This window comes from Nannobrachium achirus, assembly GCF_963921795.1.
Source record: "Nannobrachium achirus genome assembly, chromosome: 5".
NCBI lineage: Eukaryota > Metazoa > Chordata > Actinopteri > Myctophiformes > Myctophidae > Nannobrachium > Nannobrachium achirus.
Window position 1 is genome coordinate 794,127 of NC_137814.1, and position 20,402 is coordinate 814,528.

Consider the following 20,402-nt stretch of genomic DNA (forward strand, 5'->3'; position numbering starts at 1 on the left):
CTACTCAAATTATGCTGAAAGATCTTTCATTTTGATTAATACACTAATTTAAGAGACTTTTTTTTTTTAAATTGCAAATATGTGACTGAGTGTGACACAGGGGCAGTCATTTCGGAAGCCACTACTTTAGACCACAGCTGAAATTACTTTTTTTGTTTTCTTTTTCACTAAAATGTGATAAAGCCACAAAAGCATTTCATAAATATCAGGCTACATTTCACTTAAACGCCAGAGCTTAACTCTGCATGTAAATAAGACTTTTTTTTTAATTAATGTGAGAGATCATGCAGGTCATTGCAGGTTAGAAATGTATTTAGAACTTGAATATCTCAAAAGTAGTATTTCAGCATGGCATCATTCTATAAGCCATATCTTCAAAACTGTTGGGTCAATCTCCACAATCAATATATCATTTTGTAGCTATGATTCCCAGCTTTCAAATGAAAGCCGTGCTGGGACACGTATTATAAGGTTCTGAATAACAAACTTTATTTAATTGGTTTTAATAGTTTTTCTTACGGTTTAAATAACCGTAAGAAATGAAATAAGACTATTTGCAAAAGGGAAATGTGTTATTAAAATATTTCAGATAAGTAAATACATTCGTTGTTCTGTTAAAGTTTAGTATATCACATGGGTCAACTTACCCCTTTACTTGGATCAACTTACCCCTCACCTGGGGCAAGTTGGACCAAATGACCACTTCATATTTTTATGGTCCTTTGTCATAGACACTTACTTATATTTTCAAATGATAGCAGACATCCTGAAATATGTCCAGATGTTTTGAATTTACTGCCATCTCACTTTCTTTTGCTTCCAGGGCAACTTAAGCAAAAAGTGGTTCATCTTACCCCGTTCTCCCCCTGTTCACGTTATTCCTGGCCCTCTCTATGGAGGCTGCCATTTTCTTTTACAGAGGGCAAAACATCTTTTCACTTCCTCCCAAGTAAGGAAGTGACAGGGATTTTGTCTGTTGCCAGATTTTGCCAAAGAAATAAGCCCAACAGAAGCAACTAGGCTCAGTTTTACTACTTTACATTTACATTTGAAAATAGCAGTTCAGCAAGCTCACAATGTGTCACATTGCAACAAATTGCAAGCTTGTATATTTGCTATTTAAAAAACTATTGAGGGGGGGGAAATATTTTGAATATTTTTGAAACATTTTAACAACATAAATCTGTGTGGTGGTCCCTGGCACCACATATTTTCAGGTGGGGGTCTGCGACTGTGGATTTGGGGTCCTTGATATGAAAACATTTGGGAACCACTGGTTTAAAAAAAATATTAGAAAGTAAGCCCAATAAGCAACTATACTATTTTCTTTTTAAAGACACTAATGTCTTATTATAAGCAGACATGGCAACCCAGGTAGATACAGAGCCCAGAACGCCAACTACTGACACTTTAATGCAAGGACAACAGCACAAGCCTGTGGGCCAATTACTGTACATGAGGTATATTTTGTCGTTGTTGGGTGGAAACCTTGTATGTCCAAAACCGTTTGTTTTGTATATATCATTTTAAAAATGATTTAAACTAGTGAGAACAGCCGATCTACAAGCACACAACGGGCGTTGTGTGCTTGTAGATCTGCTGTTTTCACTACATTTGTGCGACAGCCTTGTATGATGAAGCAGGGCTTTGCTTTGCGAAAACATTTATACATTTGAAACTTGGAGATATGAGGTTTCTGCTCGACAGTGACGATTTACTTTGTTGGCCACCCAGCCCCCAAAATGGAACGAAGGCCGACATTTATTTTTAATTCTTTCCTAATGGCCGGCCTGGACCGGCCGGGAATGAACCGGCCGTTCGGGAGTTGTCCCACTTTTCCCAATGGCCAGCACGTCCCTGAGTCTCAGTAAACTAAGGGATCGTAGTTCATAGATTAGAAGCTGAAGGTAAGTAAGGAAGAGGCCCAGTTAGAAGCTGTGCTGCTGACCTGTGGTCTAAGGTTAAAGGGTTAAAGGTTAAAGGTTGTGCTGACCTGTCATCAGTCCACAGGTAGCGGTAGCTGTCCAGTGAGCTCTGGTATTCTTTCACCTGGAAAACAATTTATTATTAATCACTATCAATGTAGACATTAATTATTAATCACTATCAATGTAGACATTTATTATTAATCACTATCAATGTAGACATTTATTATTAATCACTATCAATGTAGACATTTATTATTAATCACTATCAATGTAGACATTTATTATTAATCACTATCAATGTAGACATTTATTATGAATCACTATCAATGTAGACATTAATTATGAATCACTATCAATGTAGACATTTATTATGAATCACTATCAATGTAGACATTTATTATTAATCACTATCAATGTAGACATTTATTATTAATCACTATCAATGTAGACATTAATTATTAATCACTATCAATGTAGACATTAATTATTAATCACTATCAATGTAGACATTTATTATTAATCACTATCAATGTAGACATTTATTATTAATCACTATCAATGTAGACATTAATTATTAATCACTATCAATGTAGACATTTATTATTAATCACTATCAATGTAGACATTAATTATTAATCACTATCAATGTAGACATTTATTATTAATCACTATCAATGTAGACATTTATTATTAATCACTATCAATGTAGACATTTATTATTAATCACTATCAATGTAGACATTTATTATTAATCACTATCAATGTAGACATGTATTATTAATCACTATCAATGTAGACATGTATTATTAATCACTATCAATGTAGACATTTATTATTAATCACTATCAATGTAGACATTTATTATTAATCACTATCAATGTAGACATTTATTATTAATCACTATCAATGTAGACATTTATTATTAATCACTATCAATGTAGACATTTATTATGAATCACTATCAATGTAGACATTTATTATGAATCACTATCAATGTAGACATTTATTATGAATCACTATCAATGTAGACATTTATTATGAATCACTATCAATGTAGACATTTATTATGAATCACTATCAATGTAGACATTTATTATGAATCACTATCAATGTAGACATTTATTATGAATCACTATCAATGTAGACATTTATTATGAATCACTATCAAGGTAGACATTTATTATGAATCACTATCAATGTAGACATTTATTATGAATCACTATCAATGTAGACATTTATTATGAATCACTATCAATGTAGACATTTATTATGAATCACTATCAATGTAGACATTTATTATGAATCACTATCAATGTAGACATTTATTATGAATCACTATCAATGTAGACATTTATTATGAATCACTATCAATGTAGACATTTATTATGAATCACTATCAATGTAGACATTTATTATGAATCACTATCAATGTAGACATTTATTATGAATCACTATCAATGTAGACATTTATTATGAATCACTATCAATGTAGACATTTATTATGAATCACTATCAATGTAGACATTTATTATGAATCACTATCAATGTAGACATTTATTATGAATCACTATCAATGTAGACATTTATTATTATTCATTATCAATGTAGACATTTATTATTAATCACTATCAATGTAGACATTTATTATTAATCACTATCAATGTAGACATTTATTATTAATCACTATCAATGTAGACATTTATTATTAACTCATTGAGTGCCAATCCCGAACTAGTTCGGCTTTATTAGCGTATCGTAGAGTGCCGATCCCGAACAAGTTCGGCTTTTAAAAAAAAAAAAAAAAAAAATAAAAAAAAAAAAATTTTTTTGATTTTTTTTTTTTTTTTTTTGGACCCCATCAAATCTGGTGAACATGATTTCAATCGCGATTTTGCATGTTCCACCCCCATACAACCCCATCTAACATACAGGGCAGCCATTTTTGTTTACATTACATGTAAAACATAATGGCGATTATCTCAAGAATGCCTGAACGGATTTCCAATCGGATTTTTTTGTTTGAAAGCTGTGAACAAACTGCACAAATCCACTCCAATGCAATCCAGGATTGCATTGGATTTTTTAGAGCTCATTCTTCTCTGTTTTTTCCCATGCATGAGGTGTGCAAGGTTTAATCATGGCTAAGTTGACGAAAATAAGGCTTCTAAAATGCTTGGTAGCCAATAGCTAACTTCAAGCTAACTTCATCCTCTTCCTGTACATGCACAAAGGAAAGTGTTCTGGCAAGTCATGGCTCCAGGGCTTGGGCATGCATTACCAGCATATCTCTATTATTCTCTATTATTCTCTGGTCACTGGGCGCCCTCTAGTGGTGATAAGCTGGCACTCAATGAGTTAATCACTATCAATGTAGACATGTATTATTAATCACTATCAATGTAGACATTTATTATTAATCACTATCAATGTAGACATTTATTATTAATCACTATCAATGTAGACATTTATTATTAATCACTATCAATGTAGACATTTATTATTATTTATTAACACCCATGGGGCCAAACTCGTTCAGTAACGAGATACGGCCACTGGAGGTCGCTGTGCCAAAACGAAGTTGTCTCGTTGAGAGACGAGACAAGGGGTTAACTGTGCAGCTCTCCATAGGATTCCATTCATTTCCCCTGAACTTTTACATTTGATTTTCTTACCTATAATAATATTTAATAAACATTGCCATAAATACCCCCCGGTTGATTGCAAAGCACAGCACGTGCAACAACAACAACAACACTCACCTTAGCGATGGCGATGCGAGCACGAGAGCGGATCACCTGACACAGATCTGACAGCTCAGCCATCTCATTGATGTCGGACTGGTGAAGAAGAACAACAAAGGTTGTCATCATGATCAGCTACAGCAGTGGTTCTCAACCTTTTCAGGCCGCGACCCCCCAAATAATCATATTTTAACTGGGGACCCCCCAAATAATCATATTTGAACTGGGGACCCCCCAAATAATCATATTTGAACTGGGGACCCCCCAAATAATCATATTTTAACCCCCCCACCCTGATGAGCACTAAGAGCTGAGGCATTACATTTTGTATAACACGGTTCTATTGTGAAAATAGCAGGTCTACATGATCACAGCGCCTCGCGTTGCGAGGAGTTGTGAGCATGTAGATCGGCTATTTTCACAATTTCTGCCTCTAATATTTGACAATTTGGCCAATGTTTAATTTGCCATTTTAGAGGTGTTAAAAAGTCCTTAAATTGTCACTTAAGAAATGTGCAGATACCCTCTATACACTTAAACTTTATGTTGGTTTGTTTACTGTTGAGAGAGAAAACAATGTTGCACATTAAGTTAATCATCTGGGGACCCCCCAAAATTATTTGGGGACCCCCCTGGGTACCAAAAAGAATTAGTCTACATTGGACCCCATTCGTTTTCCCCTTTGATTTTCTAACCTTAGTAAACATTGTCATAAATACGTGAAAAACTCCCTTTCAATCACCATGATTTGCGTTTTGTGCAAATAAGGTCCCATTTATGTTAAAATTGATGATAAAGTTGGGGGGGGCGTGGCCAACTAAACTGATACCAGCCGGCTGTGTTCTTCTTCGTGTGCTGTATTTCGGGAGGCTCAACACCACGTTCTCCCATGTATCCCTGCGGTTCCACGTGACCGTTGGCAGCCAATAGCATTCCTTATGATTCCTGGGGTACCATTCAAACAATGATGGCGACACCCATACAAGGGACAAAAAAAACCTCATTTTCGCAGCATAGAGACAAATGGCTTCACACCGTCCATGTTTATTTTACAGTCTACGGGTATGTAGGATGTTCTACTGACCTGGTAGTCATCCATCTTGTGCTACAAGATGTACTTGTAGGTACCTACTTAGTGCGACCTGGTATCTTTTAATCCGAGGCACCCCTACATTATAATTTTCACTCCCAGCACCTTATATTTATAGCATATCGTCGTTGTCGGGTGGAAACCTGTTTGTTTTGTATTTATCATCTATAAAATGTACCAAACTGGTGAAAACAGCCGACCTACAAGCAGTTGTGTAGATCGGCTGTTTTCACTAGTTTTGTGCGACAGTCTTGTATGATGAAGCAGGGCTTTGCTTTACCAAAAGACGGTGACGATATTTTAGTGATCATGTTGCGAGGAAAACATTGAGATAATAGCCATTTTAGTTTAGTTAGTCCTCCATGTTGTGTGGTGCCACCCTGGGTATGTAGGATGTTCTACTAACTGTGTGGTGCCACCCTGGGTATGTAGGATGTTCTACTAACTGTGTGGTGCCACCCTGGGTATATAGGATGTTCTACTAACTGTGTGGTGCCACCCTGGGTATATAGGATGTTCTACTGACTGTGTGGTGCCACCCTGGGTATATAGGATGTTCTACTAACTGTGTGGTGCCACCCTGGGTATATAGGATGTTCTACTAACTGTGTGGTGCCACCCTGGGTATGTAGGATGTTCTACTGACTGTGTGGTGCCACCCTGGGTATATAGGATGTTCTACTAACTGTGTGGTGCCACCCTGGGTATGTAGGATGTTCTACTAACTGTGTGGTGCCACCCTGGGTATGGGGTGTTCTACTGACTGTGTGGTGCCACCCTGGGTATGGGGTGTTCTACTGACTGTGCGGTGCCACCCTGGGTATGGGGTGTTCTACTGACTGTGCGGTGCCACCCTGGGTATGGGGTGTTCTACTGACTGTGCGGTGCCACCCTGGGTATGGGGTGTTCCACTAACCTGGTAGTCCTCCATCCTGTGCGCTGCCACCCTGGGTATGTGTGATGCCATCCTGCAGATGCCCGTCACCATGTGGTCCAGGCCGTCGTAGAAGTTCCCCCGGCGGCCCGGCTCCAGCGAGGGTTCAAAGGTCATGTCCTTGCCGTTGAGCAGCAGCTGCACCTCAAACAGCGGCGCCACGCCGCCGCCACGCGACGCGTCCGTGTTCTCCACGAAGTACTGCAGCGAGCAGCGCACGGCGCCGCACAGCGCCAGCAGCACCACCCTGTCCATGTGCTCCGTGTAGCGACGCCACTCTGGACCGTCTGGGTCCACAACACCCAGGAGAGACTGGTTCTCCTGGAGAGAGAGAGAGAGAGAGAGAGAGAGAGAGAGAGAGAGAGAGAGAGAGAGAGAGAGAGAGAGATAAGCCCCTGTAGGCACTGCGGTGATAAGCTATCCACCGCGGTGTAGTCTTTTTAATTCATAAAACTACAACATTACGTCGTTACTCGCGGTGATAAGCTATCCACCGCGGTGTAGTCTTTTTAAGTCATAAAACTACAACATTACGTCGTTACTCGCGTTGATAAGCTATCCACCGCGAACCCCGACACATCTCTCTGTTTTTACTATCAGACAGATCGGCCCATCACCCCGTTCACTGATTGGTCGATCTAGACCAGTCAGTCACAGTGATAGGACTTCACCGTGACTGACTATGATGGCCTCCACTTGTTTTTCTCATTTTAGGTGGATACTGTAGCTGATCACCTAAAGTCTGCGGTGACAGGCTCTTCACTGCAGACTCTGATAAGGGCTTTCGTCGTCCATAAGAAGACAAGGTTCTTTTTTTTGCCAATAATCTATAATGTAATTAGATTATCAATAATCTAATGTAATTAGATTATCAATAATCTAATGTAATTAGATTATCAATAATCTAATGTAATTAGATTATCAATAATCTAATGTAATTAGAGTCAGAGTTAACAAAAAAGGTCTTCAACTGGGATAAGGCACACAATGGGCCATGGACTAAAGCCCTTTGCACACAGGACAGTTGCGTTGTTTTCATTTGCTGCATGAATAAAACGCATTGGATTTGGTGTGCAATGCTGTGTGGAATTGGCGCTGCGGATCCCAAAAGGAGTCATAAAAGGAGTGATGAGTTTTTTACCGCATGCGACAAGACGCACAAATCGAACTGGGTTCGATCGAGAAAAAAAACGCGCGGCCGCAGCCACTCGTCGCACTGCTAATTCGGATCCGGTGTGCATGAGGTCGTAGAGAATCATTGTTTTCTTTTAAAAAAATTAAATTGTCCGTTTTATCCGTGCGGATGAACGCGCCTGTGTGCAGAGGGCTTAAGGGAGTTTTCTCTATTCTCAGAGAGGCAGATCTGGCTTATATTTTTCTTAATATGCTTTGTTGTAACATTAACCTGTTGAAACAAAACATATTTTGTAATCACAAAGAGAAATGGTCAAACGACATATGGTCTAAGCCTAAACTTAGATCATAATGTCCAGATTAAGCATCGTTTTGGTACTGAGCCCAATGTCCAATCCTTTTTAAGGATGTGTGTGTGTGTGTGTGTGTGTGTGTGTGTGTGTGTGTGTGCGTGCGTGTGTGCGTGCGTGCGTGCGTGCGTGCGTGCGTGTGTGTGCACCTGCAGCAGCTTGTGTGTGTGCTCCCCAGCCAGGGTAATGAGTGTGTATTGCTTGGTGAAACAGTGTGTGTGTGTGTGTGTGTGTGTGTGTGTGTGTGTGTGTGTGTGTGTGTGTGTGTGTGTGTGTGTGTGTGTGTGTACCTGCAGCAGTGTGTGTGTGTGTGTGTGTGTGTGTGTGTGTGTGTGTGTGTGTGTGTGTGTGTGTGTGTACCTGCAGCAGCTTGTGTGTGTGCTCCCCAGCCAGTGTAATGAGTGTGTATTGCTTGGTGAAACAGTCGTCCATGTCGCTGAGGATGAGGAGGGAGGAGTTACGGCTCTTCCTGGTGATGAAGGCCTCGCGGCTGAACTTCCCCATCACCGATTGGATGGAATCCATGTTGTCCTTGCTCTGCTGCACCCTGCTGGACACCCCCTGGTGGTCACACAGAGAACTGCTGTTATAAAAGAAGGCTAGAGAAAGGAATACAACCACTAGTCAGGGGGCCTTAGGGAGACAGAATGGTAATTTCGCGCTAATCAGTCTAAAAGCACCACATTTTACACAGATGTAGCCCAGGGCATTCTCTAATGATTTAGCTAGGGTGCCCGAGTCAGCGACCTTCAGGGTCGCCACAGCGGCCAAATCAAGTTGGGCTCCCATCGACTTTCTATGCAGGAGGAAAATACCCAGAAAAACATTTCTTTTCTGGGTATTTAAGTAGGATGTGAGGGGTCTAACTAGGGGTTTGTCATGCTGCTGAATCCATTGCAAGCATTTGTTATGCACAAAACACATTCCTTGGGCTAAAAGTGGCCCCAGAAAACGATGGTTTAGTGATGAAAAGTGATGGAAAGTGACGAGTCATCATTTTTCACAGTTTTGTATGCGTTTTCATTGTTTCACTGTTGCATTATTAGGACAGACAGAACATAACACGTATACTCAGCGTTTAACCACAAGAAAAATTTGTTTGGTAAATCCATATTTTAGTCCAACTCGCAGCGACTGGCAAGACTACACTCATCTAGCATTTAAACAAGGACTGGGGAAACAAACAGGGGGAACCAAAACAAAGCGACGCTGCTTCTTCTGCTTGTTTCCAGTTTAAGCCGCCTAGACCAGATCACATGACCCGTTGAGGTGATGCGAGTTAGTCTGGAATGTAAACACAGTACTAGTGGTCTAAAGTTAGTCTGGAATGTAAACACAGTACTAGTGGTCTAAAGTTAGTCTGGAATGTAAACACAGTACTAGTGGTCTAAAGTTAGTCTGGAATGTAAACACAGTACTAGTGGTCTAAAGTTAGTCTGGAATGTAAACACAGTACTAGTGGTCTAAAGTTAGTCTGGAATGTAAACACAGTACTAGTGATCTAAAGGTTAGTCTGGAATGTAAACACAGTACTAGTGGTCTAAAGTTAGTCTGGAATGTAAACACAAAAAACTCCCCTGGACTTTAAGGAAAACGCAGATTTTGCTGGCAGGAGCTGGATTATTTATATGTTTACTCTGGCAGTGAATCTGGGGACCCCCCAAAATAATTTCACCCACAGGTTGAGAACCACTGGTCTACGGTACCTGGACCTAACCTCGCCTACCAGGCTTTCTGGGGGAAAGCCTGGTGTGGTGTTCGTTCACAACAGGCCGTTTGGTTTCCGCCTAAAGCGCGGAAACACCTAGAAGAAGCGGCGTCGCTTTGATTTGGTTCCCCCGTTTGCCAGTCGCTACCAGTTGGACTAAAAGATGCATATACCAACCAATTTTTTCAAAAGCAAAACTACTCCGCATCAAGGAGTTTATTAGGTAGGCCCTAAAAGTATGTCCTTGAGCGCATGGGAATTATTTTGGGTTAAAACCGGTGGATAGTTCCGGCCAAATTGTAGTCCTTTGAGGACTACAACATGACGTGTTGTGGTTTCCGCTCCAGACCGGTTACAACCCTGAAAAGTGAAGTGATCCCAGACTAACCTGGACCAGGTCCCTGGTGGTCTGGATGTAAACACAGTACCTGGACCAGGTCCCTGGTGGTCTGGATGTAGTCCCAGAGGTCTATAGTGGTCTACAGTACCTGCACCAGGTCCCTGGTGGTCTGGATGTAGTCCCAGAGGTCTATAGTGGTCTACAGTACCTGGACCAGGTCCCTGGTGGTCTGGATGTAGTCCCAGAGGTCGTCCTGAGCCCAGGTGAGGCGGCTCAGCGTGGGTTCCAGCTGGGTTCTGGTCCGGTCCATCTCCTCCTGCACCAGACCGGCCTCCACCTCCAGGATGGTGCTGTGGAGGCGGTTGTACCACTGGCTGACCTGGGTGAGGGTCTGGGAGTACTGGAACACACACAATTATCTAATGTAATCCTGGGCTTTCACCTGACAGCAAGCTGCTTCTTATCACCTGACAGGGGGGATTTCCCCAGTTTGGACGTAGCGCGTGGAAGGAACACGTTATTCCAACCAGTTCCTTTCCCCTCCATCAGGCGCCCCGGCTGGCCAGGGGGAGGCAGTACAGAGAGTAGGATTACTGCATGTTTTCTTTTGTGAGGGTATCAACCCTAAGAGACACGGGGAGAACATGCAAACTCCACACAGAAAGGCCCTGTCGCCGACCCCACCTAGGGTGTGGGCGCTGATGACGCGGAGGGAGGAACACGCCGCCAGTGCCCACAGCATCCCGCGGCGGGAATCGAACCCAGGACCTTCTAGCTGTGAGGCGACAGCTCTACCCACTGCACCACCGTGACCACATCTTTTTGTAACACATTTAACTATAAATCAGACATAACTCTCCGAATGTATCCCACCCCCACCCCCCCCTCCTCGAACCGCTGAATGACGTCATATTTAGACAGAGCCCAACAGAAACAAATTCAGCTCTAAAATGCATTTAAATGCATCGGCCCTTTAGATCTATAAACTCACCATGTAGAGGGTCTATATATCTATTAGATGTATAAACTCACCATGTAGAGGGTCTATATATCTATTAGATGTATAAACTCACCATGTAGAGGGTCTATATATCTATTAGATCTATAACTCACCATGTAGAGGGTCTATATATCTATTAGATGTATAAGCTCACCATGTAGAGGGTCTATATATCTATTAGATCTATAACTCACCATGTAGAGGGTCTATATATCTATTAGATCTATAACTCACCATGTAGAGGGTCTATATATCTATTAGATCTATAACTCACCATATAGAGGGTCTATATATCTATTAGATCTATAACTCACCATATAGAGGGTCTATATATCTATTAGATCTATAACTCACCATATAGAGGTCTATATATCTAGTATTAGATCTATAACTCACCATATAGAGGGTCTATATATCTAATATTAGATCTGTAACTCACCATATAGAGGGTCTCTCTCTTGGAGAACAGCTTCAGGGCAGCTTTAGGGTCTATATATCTATTAGATGTATAAACTTACCATATAGAGGGTCTATATATCTATTAGATCTGTAAACTCACCATATAGAGGGTCTATATATCTATTAGATCTGTAAACTTACCATATAGAGGGTCTATATATCTATTAGATCTATAACTCACCATATAGAGGGTCTCTCTCTTGGAGAACAGCTTCAGGGCAGCTTTAGGGATGTTGTCTATAAACTCACCATGTAGAGGGTTTATATATCTAGTATTAGATCTATAACTCACCATATAGAGGGTTTATATATCTAGTATTAGATCTATAACTCACCATATAGAGGGTCTATATATCTAGTATTAGATCTATAACTCACCATATAGAGGGTCTATATATCTAGTATTAGATCTATAACTCACCATATAGAGGGTCTATATATCTAGTATTAGATCTATAACTCACCATATAGAGGGTCTATATATCTAGTATTAGATCTATAACTCACCATATAGAGGGTCTATATATCTAGTATTAGATCTATAACTCACCATATAGAGGGTCTATATATCTAGTATTAGATCTATAACTCACCATATAGAGGGTTTATATATCTAGTATTAGATCTATAACTCACCATATAGAGGGTCTATATATCTATTAGATCTATAACTCACCATATAGAGGGTCTCTCTCTTGGAGAAGAGCTTCAGAGCAGCTTTAGGGTCTATATATCTAGTATTAGATCTATAACTCACCATATAGAGGGTCTCTCTCTTAGAGAACAGCTTCAGAGCAGCTTTAGGGTCTATATATCTAGTATTAGATCTATAACTCACCATATAGAGGGTCTCTCTCTTAGAGAACAGTTTCAGAGCAGCTTTAGGGTCTATATATCTAGTATTAGATCTATAACTCACCATATAGAGGGTCTATATATCTAGTATTAGATCTATAACTCACCATATAGAGGGTCTATATATCTAGTATTAGATCTATAACTCACCATATAGAGGGTCTATATATCTAGTATTAGATCTATAACTCACCATATAGAGGGTCTATATATCTAGTATTAGATCTATAACTCACCATATAGAGGGTCTCTCTCTTAGAGAACAGCTTCAGAGCAGCTTTAGGGTCTATATATCTAGTATTAGATCTATAACTCACCATATAGAGGGTTTATATATCTAGTATTAGATCTATAACTCACCATATAGAGGGTCTCTCTCTTGGAGAAGAGCTTCAGAGCAGCTTTAGGGTTTATATATCTAGTATTAGATCTATAACTCACCATATAGAGGGTCTCTCTCTTGGAGAAGAGCTTCAGAGCAGCTTTAGGGATGTTGTCGTTCTTCAGAAGACTTAAATACTTCACTTCTCTGAGTACTGAGGTCAGCTGGGGAGGAAATGACATCACACGTCACATGACACATCACATGACCCACCCTGACAAGCATTAAGAGTTGAGGCATTACATTTTGTATAACACGGTTCTATTGTGAAAATAGCAGATCTACATGCTCACAACGCCTCGTGTTGCGAGGCGTTGTGAGCATGTAGATCTGCTATTTTCACAATTTCTGTCTCTAATATTTGACAATTTGGCAAATGTGCAGATATTTATGTTGGTTTGTTTACAGTTGAGATGAGAAAACAATGTTGCACATTCAGTTAATCACCTGGGGAGCCCTGGGGGTACTGACCCACAGGTTGAGAACCACTGTCTCAGGGGGAAAGATATGTATCCTTAAACCCCAGCATCCCTAATTATTCTGGGGGGAAGGGTAACCAAAAACAGACAAACTACAAGCTTGTAGATCTGCTATTTTTGATGAAGAGACTTGTCCGTTTTACTAAAGTTTAAGTAGTTAAACTGAAGTGATGTTGATAATTTCCGAGGCATCCCTGGACTTGCATCATGGCAGTGGCGTAGCCAGGATTTAACAACTGAACTGGCAATGTGCCCAGGGTGCCCCAGCACCCACTGTGCCTAGGGTGCCCCAGCACCCACTGTGAGACGCATATATGCAGGGTGCCCCAGCACCCACTGTGAGACGCATATATGCAGGGTGCCCCAGCACCCACTGTGAGACGCATATGGTGTGTCTCACAGTGGGTGCCCCAGCACCCACTGTGCCTAGGGTGCCCCAGCACCCACTGTGAGACGCATATGGTGTGTCTAACTCACTGCAGGGTGGAAGTTGACGTGGAACAGGCCAGTCTGCTGGTCTAGGATCATCAGGGGTTCTTTAAGGTATGGTATGGTATGGTATATGGTATATGGTATATGGTATATGGTATGGTATGGTATGGTATGGTATGGTATGGTATCGTAGGGTATCGTAGGGTATCGTAGGGTATCGTATGGTATCGTAGGGTATCGGTATGGTATATAGTATATAACTCACTGCAGGGTGGAAGTTGACGTGGAAGAGTCTGCTGGTCTAGGATCATCAGGGGTTCTTTAAGGTATGGTATGGTATGGTATATGGTATGGTATGGTATGGTATGGTATGGTATGGTATGTATGGTATGGTATGGTATGGTATGGTATGGTATGGTATGTATGGTATGGTATGGTATGGTATGGTATGGTATGTATGGTATGGTATGGTATGATATGGTATATGGTATGGTATGGTATGGTATGGTATATGGTATGGTATGGTATGGTATGGTATATGGTATGGTATGGTATGGTATGGTATATGGTATATGGTATGGTATGGTATGGTATGGTATGGTATGGTATGGTATGGTATGTATGGTATGGTATGGTATGGTATGGTATGGTATATGGTATGGTATGGTATGGTATATGGTATATGGTATGGTATGGTATGGTATGGTATGGTAAGGTATGGTAGGGTATCGTATGGTATATAGTATATAACTCACTGCAGGGTGGAAGTTGACGTGGAACAGGCCAGTCTGCTGGTCTAGGATCATCAGAGGTTCTTTAAGGTATGGTATGGTATGGTATGGTATGGTATGGTATGGTATGGTATGGTATCGTATGGTATGGTATGGTATGGTATGGTATGGTATGGTATGGTATCGTAGGGTATCATATGGTATATAGTATATAACTCACTGCAGGGTGGAAGTTGACATGGAACAGACCAGTCTGCTGGTCTAGGATCATCAGAGGTTCTTTAAGGTATGGTATAGTATGCTATGGTATGGTATGGTATGGTATGGTATGGTATGGTATGGTATGGTATATAGTATATAACTCACTGCAGGGTGGAAGTTGACATGGAACAGACCAGTCTGCTGGTCTAGGATCATCAGAGGTTCTTTCAGGTATGGTATGGTATGGTATGGTATGGTATGGTATGGTATGGTATCGTAGGGTATCGTATGGTATGGTAGGGTATGGTATGGTATCTAGTATATAACTCACTGCAGGGTGGAAGTTGACGTGGAACAGACCAGTCTGCTGGTCCAGGATCATCAGAGGTTCTTTCAGGTATGGTATGGTATGGTATGGTATGGTATGGTATGGTATGGTATGGTATGGTATATAGTATATAACTCACTGCAGGGTGGAAGTTGACGTGGAACAGACCAGTCTGCTGGTCTAGGATCATCAGAGGTTCTTTCAGGTATGGTATGGTATGGTATGGTATGGTATCGTAGGGTATCGTATGGTATATTGTATATAACTCACTGCAGGGTGGAAGTTGACATGGAACAGACCAGTCTGCTGGTCTAGGATCATCAGAGGTTCTTTAAGGTGGCTCAGGCAGATCTCCTCCAGACCGGTGGTCCAGGTGGACACCAGATCCTGGTCTAGAGAGTCCAGGACCTGCAGGACCCGCTCGCTGTTCTGGAGGACCTCGTCTGCTTCGGCGCCGCCTAGAGGCCTGGAGAGGCACCGCAGGAACAAACACTTAAGCAGCAGGGTGGTGCCCAAAAGTACAACTTTTTTTTTTACTTAAAGGACAAATTTAGTTTTTTTCAACAAGGGTTCATATTTTAGATTGTAATTAAAGAATATAAAAGATGAGTGTTAAAATTAATTAATTTACTTCTTTCTATTGTTTTAGAGATTCTTATTTCAGTGGTTGGGGGCATGCGTACAAGTGGCTAAATATGTCATTTTACACAGAATAAGCCCATTCCCAAGATACAACACAACCTTTCATGGTTGGATGTGACTTATGGGGGATAGAAGTGTTACTGTAAATAGCAATATAGAAACTGCTGGCTTATTGTGTCTAAAAAGAAATTTTTAGACACTTGTGCGCATGCCCCACATTTTAGCACGGTAAACGCGATAAAACAATAGAACGAAGCAAATGAAAACATTTTAACACTCACTTTTTCTTTTCTCTTATTACAATCTAAAATATGAACCCTTGTTGTAAAAAAACAAAGTTGTCCTTTAACCCATTTAGGGCCTAGAATTATTGAATGCTTTACTATTGAAAAATAGCAGATATACAAGCTCACGTAGATCTGCTATTTTTTGAAAAATTTTGAAAATTAGAATTTTGACCCGAATCTTTTGAATCCTTCTAGGTTTTTTGAAAAACCCTATGTTTCTATGTCAGCAATCTGGCCAGCCATCGTCAAAGGTCCTTTTCACTTAACTGGAGCTCAGTTAGTCTGTTCTTGAGAGACTACTATGTCAGTGGTTCTCAAACCTTTTCGTGTGAGGGACCCCCAAAATGATATGTATTTGGCCACGGACCCCCATCTCAAAATATTTAGTTCCAGGGACCACCCAGAAGCAAAGTTTTAGTTACAAGCGTTCGCTTTGAAAATACATAATTCAAAGATCTGCACACATTTTCACAACTTTTTCAAAAATAGCAGATTTACAAGCTCACTGTGCGGCACTCGATACCGGGCTGTGAGCTTGTATATCTGCTATTTTTCACTGGTTAAAGCATTCAATAATTCTAGGCCTAAAGGACAACTTTGTTTTGTTACAACAAGGATTCATATTTTAGATTGTAATTAAAGAAAAGAAAAGATGAGTGTTAAAATGTCTTCATACTTTGTTCTATCGTTTTAGCACGTTTAGCGATTTAGATTTCAGTGCATAGGGGGCCTGGGGCATGCGTACAACTGGCTAAATATGTCTTTTTAGACACAATAAGCCGGCAATTTCTTTATTACTATTTACAGTAACACTACCAGCCTCCATAAGTCACATCTGCCCATGAAAGAAAGATTGCGGTGCATCTTGGGAATGGGCTTATTATTGTGTCTAAACATACATATTTAGCCAATTGTACGCATGCCCCCACCCACTGAAATCAGTTTCATTAAAATCTCTAAAACGATAGAAAGCAGTGAATTATTTTCACTAATTACAATCTAAAATATGAACCCTTGTTGTAAAAAAATAACAAAACAACAAAGTTGTCCTTTATAGCCGGGGAGCCACAGGCCCAAAAGCTAAAAGAATAGGGTTTTACCTGTGACGTCATGACATACTTTTTATTTTAGTTTTTTCTATTCATTTTGTCATTAAGGTACACAGAATGAGAGGCCTGCTCTGTCGGAAACATTGCGAAAAAAAGTTTTGGCCATTTATATTCACTGTCCCATCGACTTCACTATACAGGAAAGAAACACACCAAAATAAATATGCTTTAAGTAGCATGTGAGGGGTCAAACTAGGGGTTCTTGATGATTCTGAATCCATTGCAAGCATTTGTTTTGCATGAAAAACATTCCTTGAGCTAGAAAACTGACCAAAATAACGGTGAAAAGTGATGACTCATCACTTTTCACAGGTTTGAGAGGCTGAAATCTAGCCCAAGGAATGTTTTTCATGCAAAACAAATGATTGCAATGGATTCAGAATCATGAAGAATCCCTAGTTTGACCCCTCACGTGCTACTTAAAGCAGATTTCTTTTGGTGTGTTTTTTCCAGTATAGTGAAGTCAATGGGAAACTTTTTTTTTCACAATGTTTCCGGCAGAGCAGGCCTCTCATTCTGTGTACCTTATTGACCAAATTAATAGGAAAAACAAAATGTTGGAGTATGTCATGACATCACAGGTCTTCTCTCATTTTGGCACAGTGGCTCCCCAGCTATTAAAGTTATACCATGTAACTTTTTTTATAAAACAAATCTTAAAATTCTTATTTTCAGCTTCTGAAGCCTTCTCTTTATATGTTTTCTACTTAGCCGTGAAAGGGGCGGGATTTTCCCGGCAAAATGACGTAATCCTGCTCAGAAAACAAACACTCTGACCATTCTTTTTGTTTGTTCTAGCTCTACTATAATGAGGCTCTCCAGCTGCAATACCAAAACGGCCTCTGTTTGCTCAGGGGCGCATCTAGTGGGGTTTTTCCAGAAAAAAAAAAAAGTTTTTTGAAAAAAAAAGTTTTTTGAAAAAAAAAAAGTTTTTGAAAAAAAAAGTTTTTAAAAATTTTGAAAAAAAAAGTTTTGAAAAAAAAAATTTTGAAAAAAAAAATGTTTTTGATTTTTTTTTGACTGAGTTTTTGAAAAAAAAAAAAAAAAAAATTTTTTTTTCAAAAACTTTTTTTTCAAAAAACTTTTTTTTTCAAAAACTTTTTTTTCAAAAAACTTTTTTTTTCAAAACACTTTTTTTCAAAAACTTTTTTTTTTTCAAAAAACTTCTTTTTTTTTTCTGGAAAAACCCCACTAAACAAAAACATTTTTTTTGAAAAAAAAAAAATTGAAAAAATTTTTTTAAAAAAATTTTTTTTTTTTACTCTGAAAAAAAAACAGGAAACGCGTGTGACGTCACATGCGTCAACTCTCAGAACAGCACTGTTCTGAGAACCCGTGGAAAGCTTTTCATCTCTGTCTTCCCAAGACCAGAGAAAGACACAATGTACAGAAATAGGACTTTGTGAGGATAGAAGGTGCCAGTCGGACCCCAAAAAAAGGTTTTAAAATAGAAAAAGTGAAAATTCATGGTGTAGGTCCTTTAAGTAGCATGTGAGGGGTCAAACTAGGGGTTCTTGATGATTCTGAATCCATTGCAAGCATTTGTTTTGCATGAAAAACATTCCTTGAGCTAGAAAACTGACCAAAATAACGGTGAAAAGTGATGACTCATCACTTTTCACAGGTTTGAGAGGCTGAAATCTAGCCCAAGGAATGTTTTTCATGCAAAACAAATGATTGCAATGGATTCAGAATCATGAAGAATCCCTAGTTTGACCCCTCACGTGCTACTTAAAGCAGATTTCTTTTGGTGTGTTTTTTCCAGTATAGTGAAGTCAATGGGAAACTTTTTTTTTCGCAATGTTTCCGGCAGAGCAGGCCTCTCATTCTGTGTACCTTATTGACCAAATTAATAGGAAAAACAAAATGTTGGAGTATGTCATGACATCACAGGTCTTCTCGCATTTTGGCACAGTGGCTCCCCAGCTATTAAAGTTATACCATGTAACTTTTTTTATAAAACAAATCTTAAAATTCTTATTTTCAGCTTCTGAAGCCTTCTCTTTATGTTTTCTACTTAGCCGTGACAGGGGCGGGATTTTCCCGGCAAAATGACGTAATCCTGCTCAGAAAACAAACACTCTGACCATTCTTTTTGTTTGTTCTAGCTCTACTATAATGAGGCTCTCCAGCTGCAATACCAAAACGGCCTCTGTTTGCTCAGGGGCGCATCTAGTGGGGTTTTTCCAGGAAAAAAAAGAAGTTTTTTGAAAAAAAGTGTTTTGAAAAAAAAAAAAGTTTTTGAAAAAAAAAAAAAAAAACAATTTTCTTTTTCAAAAACTTTTTTTCAAAAAACTTTTTTTTTCAAAAACTTTTTTTTCAAAAAACTTTTTTTTTCAAAACACTTTTTCAAAAACGTTTTTTTTTCAAAAAACTAATTTTTTTTCTGGAAAAACCCCACTAAACAAAAACTTTTTTTTTGAAAAAAAAAAGTTTTTGAAAAAAAAAAATTTGAAAAAAAAAAAGATTTTTTAATTTTTTTTTTTTTTACTCTGAAAAAAAAAACAGGAAACGCGTGTGACGTCACATGCGTCAACTCTCAGAACAGCACTGTTCTGAGAACCCGTGGAAAGCTTTTCATCTCTGTCTTCCCAAGACCAGAGAAAGACACAATGTACAGAAATAGGACTTTGTGAGGATAGAAGGTGCCAGTCGGACCCCAAAAAAAGGTTTTAAAATAGAAAAAGTGAAAATTCATGGTGTAGGTCCTTTAAGTAGCATGTGAGGGGTCAAACTAGGGGTTCTTGATGATTCTGAATCCATTGCAAGCATTTGTTTTGCATGAAAAACATTCCTTGAGCTAGAAAACTGACCAAAATAACGGTGAAAAGTGATGACTCATCACTTTTCACAGGTTTGAGAGGCTGAAATCTAGCCCAAGGAATGTTTTTCATGCAAAACAAATGATTGCAATGGATTCAGAATCATGAAGAATCCCTAGTTTGACCCCTCACGTGCTACTTAAAGCAGATTTCTTTTGGTGTGTTTTTTCCAGTATAGTGAAGTCAATGGGAAACTTTTTTTTTCACAATGTTTCCGGCAGAGCAGGCCTCTCATTCTGTGTACCTTATTGACCAAATTAATAGGAAAAACAAAATGTTGGAGTATGTCATGACATCACAGGTCTTCTCTCATTTTGGCACAGTGGCTCCCCAGCTATTAAAGTTATACCATGTAACTTTTTTTATAAAACAAATCTTAAAATTCTTATTTTCAGCTTCTGAAGCCTTCTCTTTATATGTTTTCTACTTAGCCGTGACAGGGGCGGGATT

The 20,402-nt window shown here is 39.4% G+C and overlaps 1 protein-coding gene across 1 annotated transcript in view; it reads right to left on the reverse strand.

Annotated features, from left to right (window-relative positions):
* Window positions 1-20,402, reverse strand: part of dnah9l (dynein, axonemal, heavy polypeptide 9 like) — a gene marked incomplete at both ends in the record, with an annotated part of 263,680 nt that overhangs the window by 181,883 nt on the left and 61,395 nt on the right. The window contains 7 exons of the mRNA XM_080727109.1: window positions 1,994-2,049; window positions 4,688-4,765; window positions 6,676-7,014; window positions 8,538-8,738; window positions 10,434-10,625; window positions 12,981-13,085; window positions 15,363-15,558. Coding sequence (XP_080583235.1) covers window positions 1,994-2,049; window positions 4,688-4,765; window positions 6,676-7,014; window positions 8,538-8,738; window positions 10,434-10,625; window positions 12,981-13,085; window positions 15,363-15,558 — 1,167 coding nt within the window. The remainder of the gene's footprint in view (window positions 1-1,993; window positions 2,050-4,687; window positions 4,766-6,675; window positions 7,015-8,537; window positions 8,739-10,433; window positions 10,626-12,980; window positions 13,086-15,362; window positions 15,559-20,402) is intronic.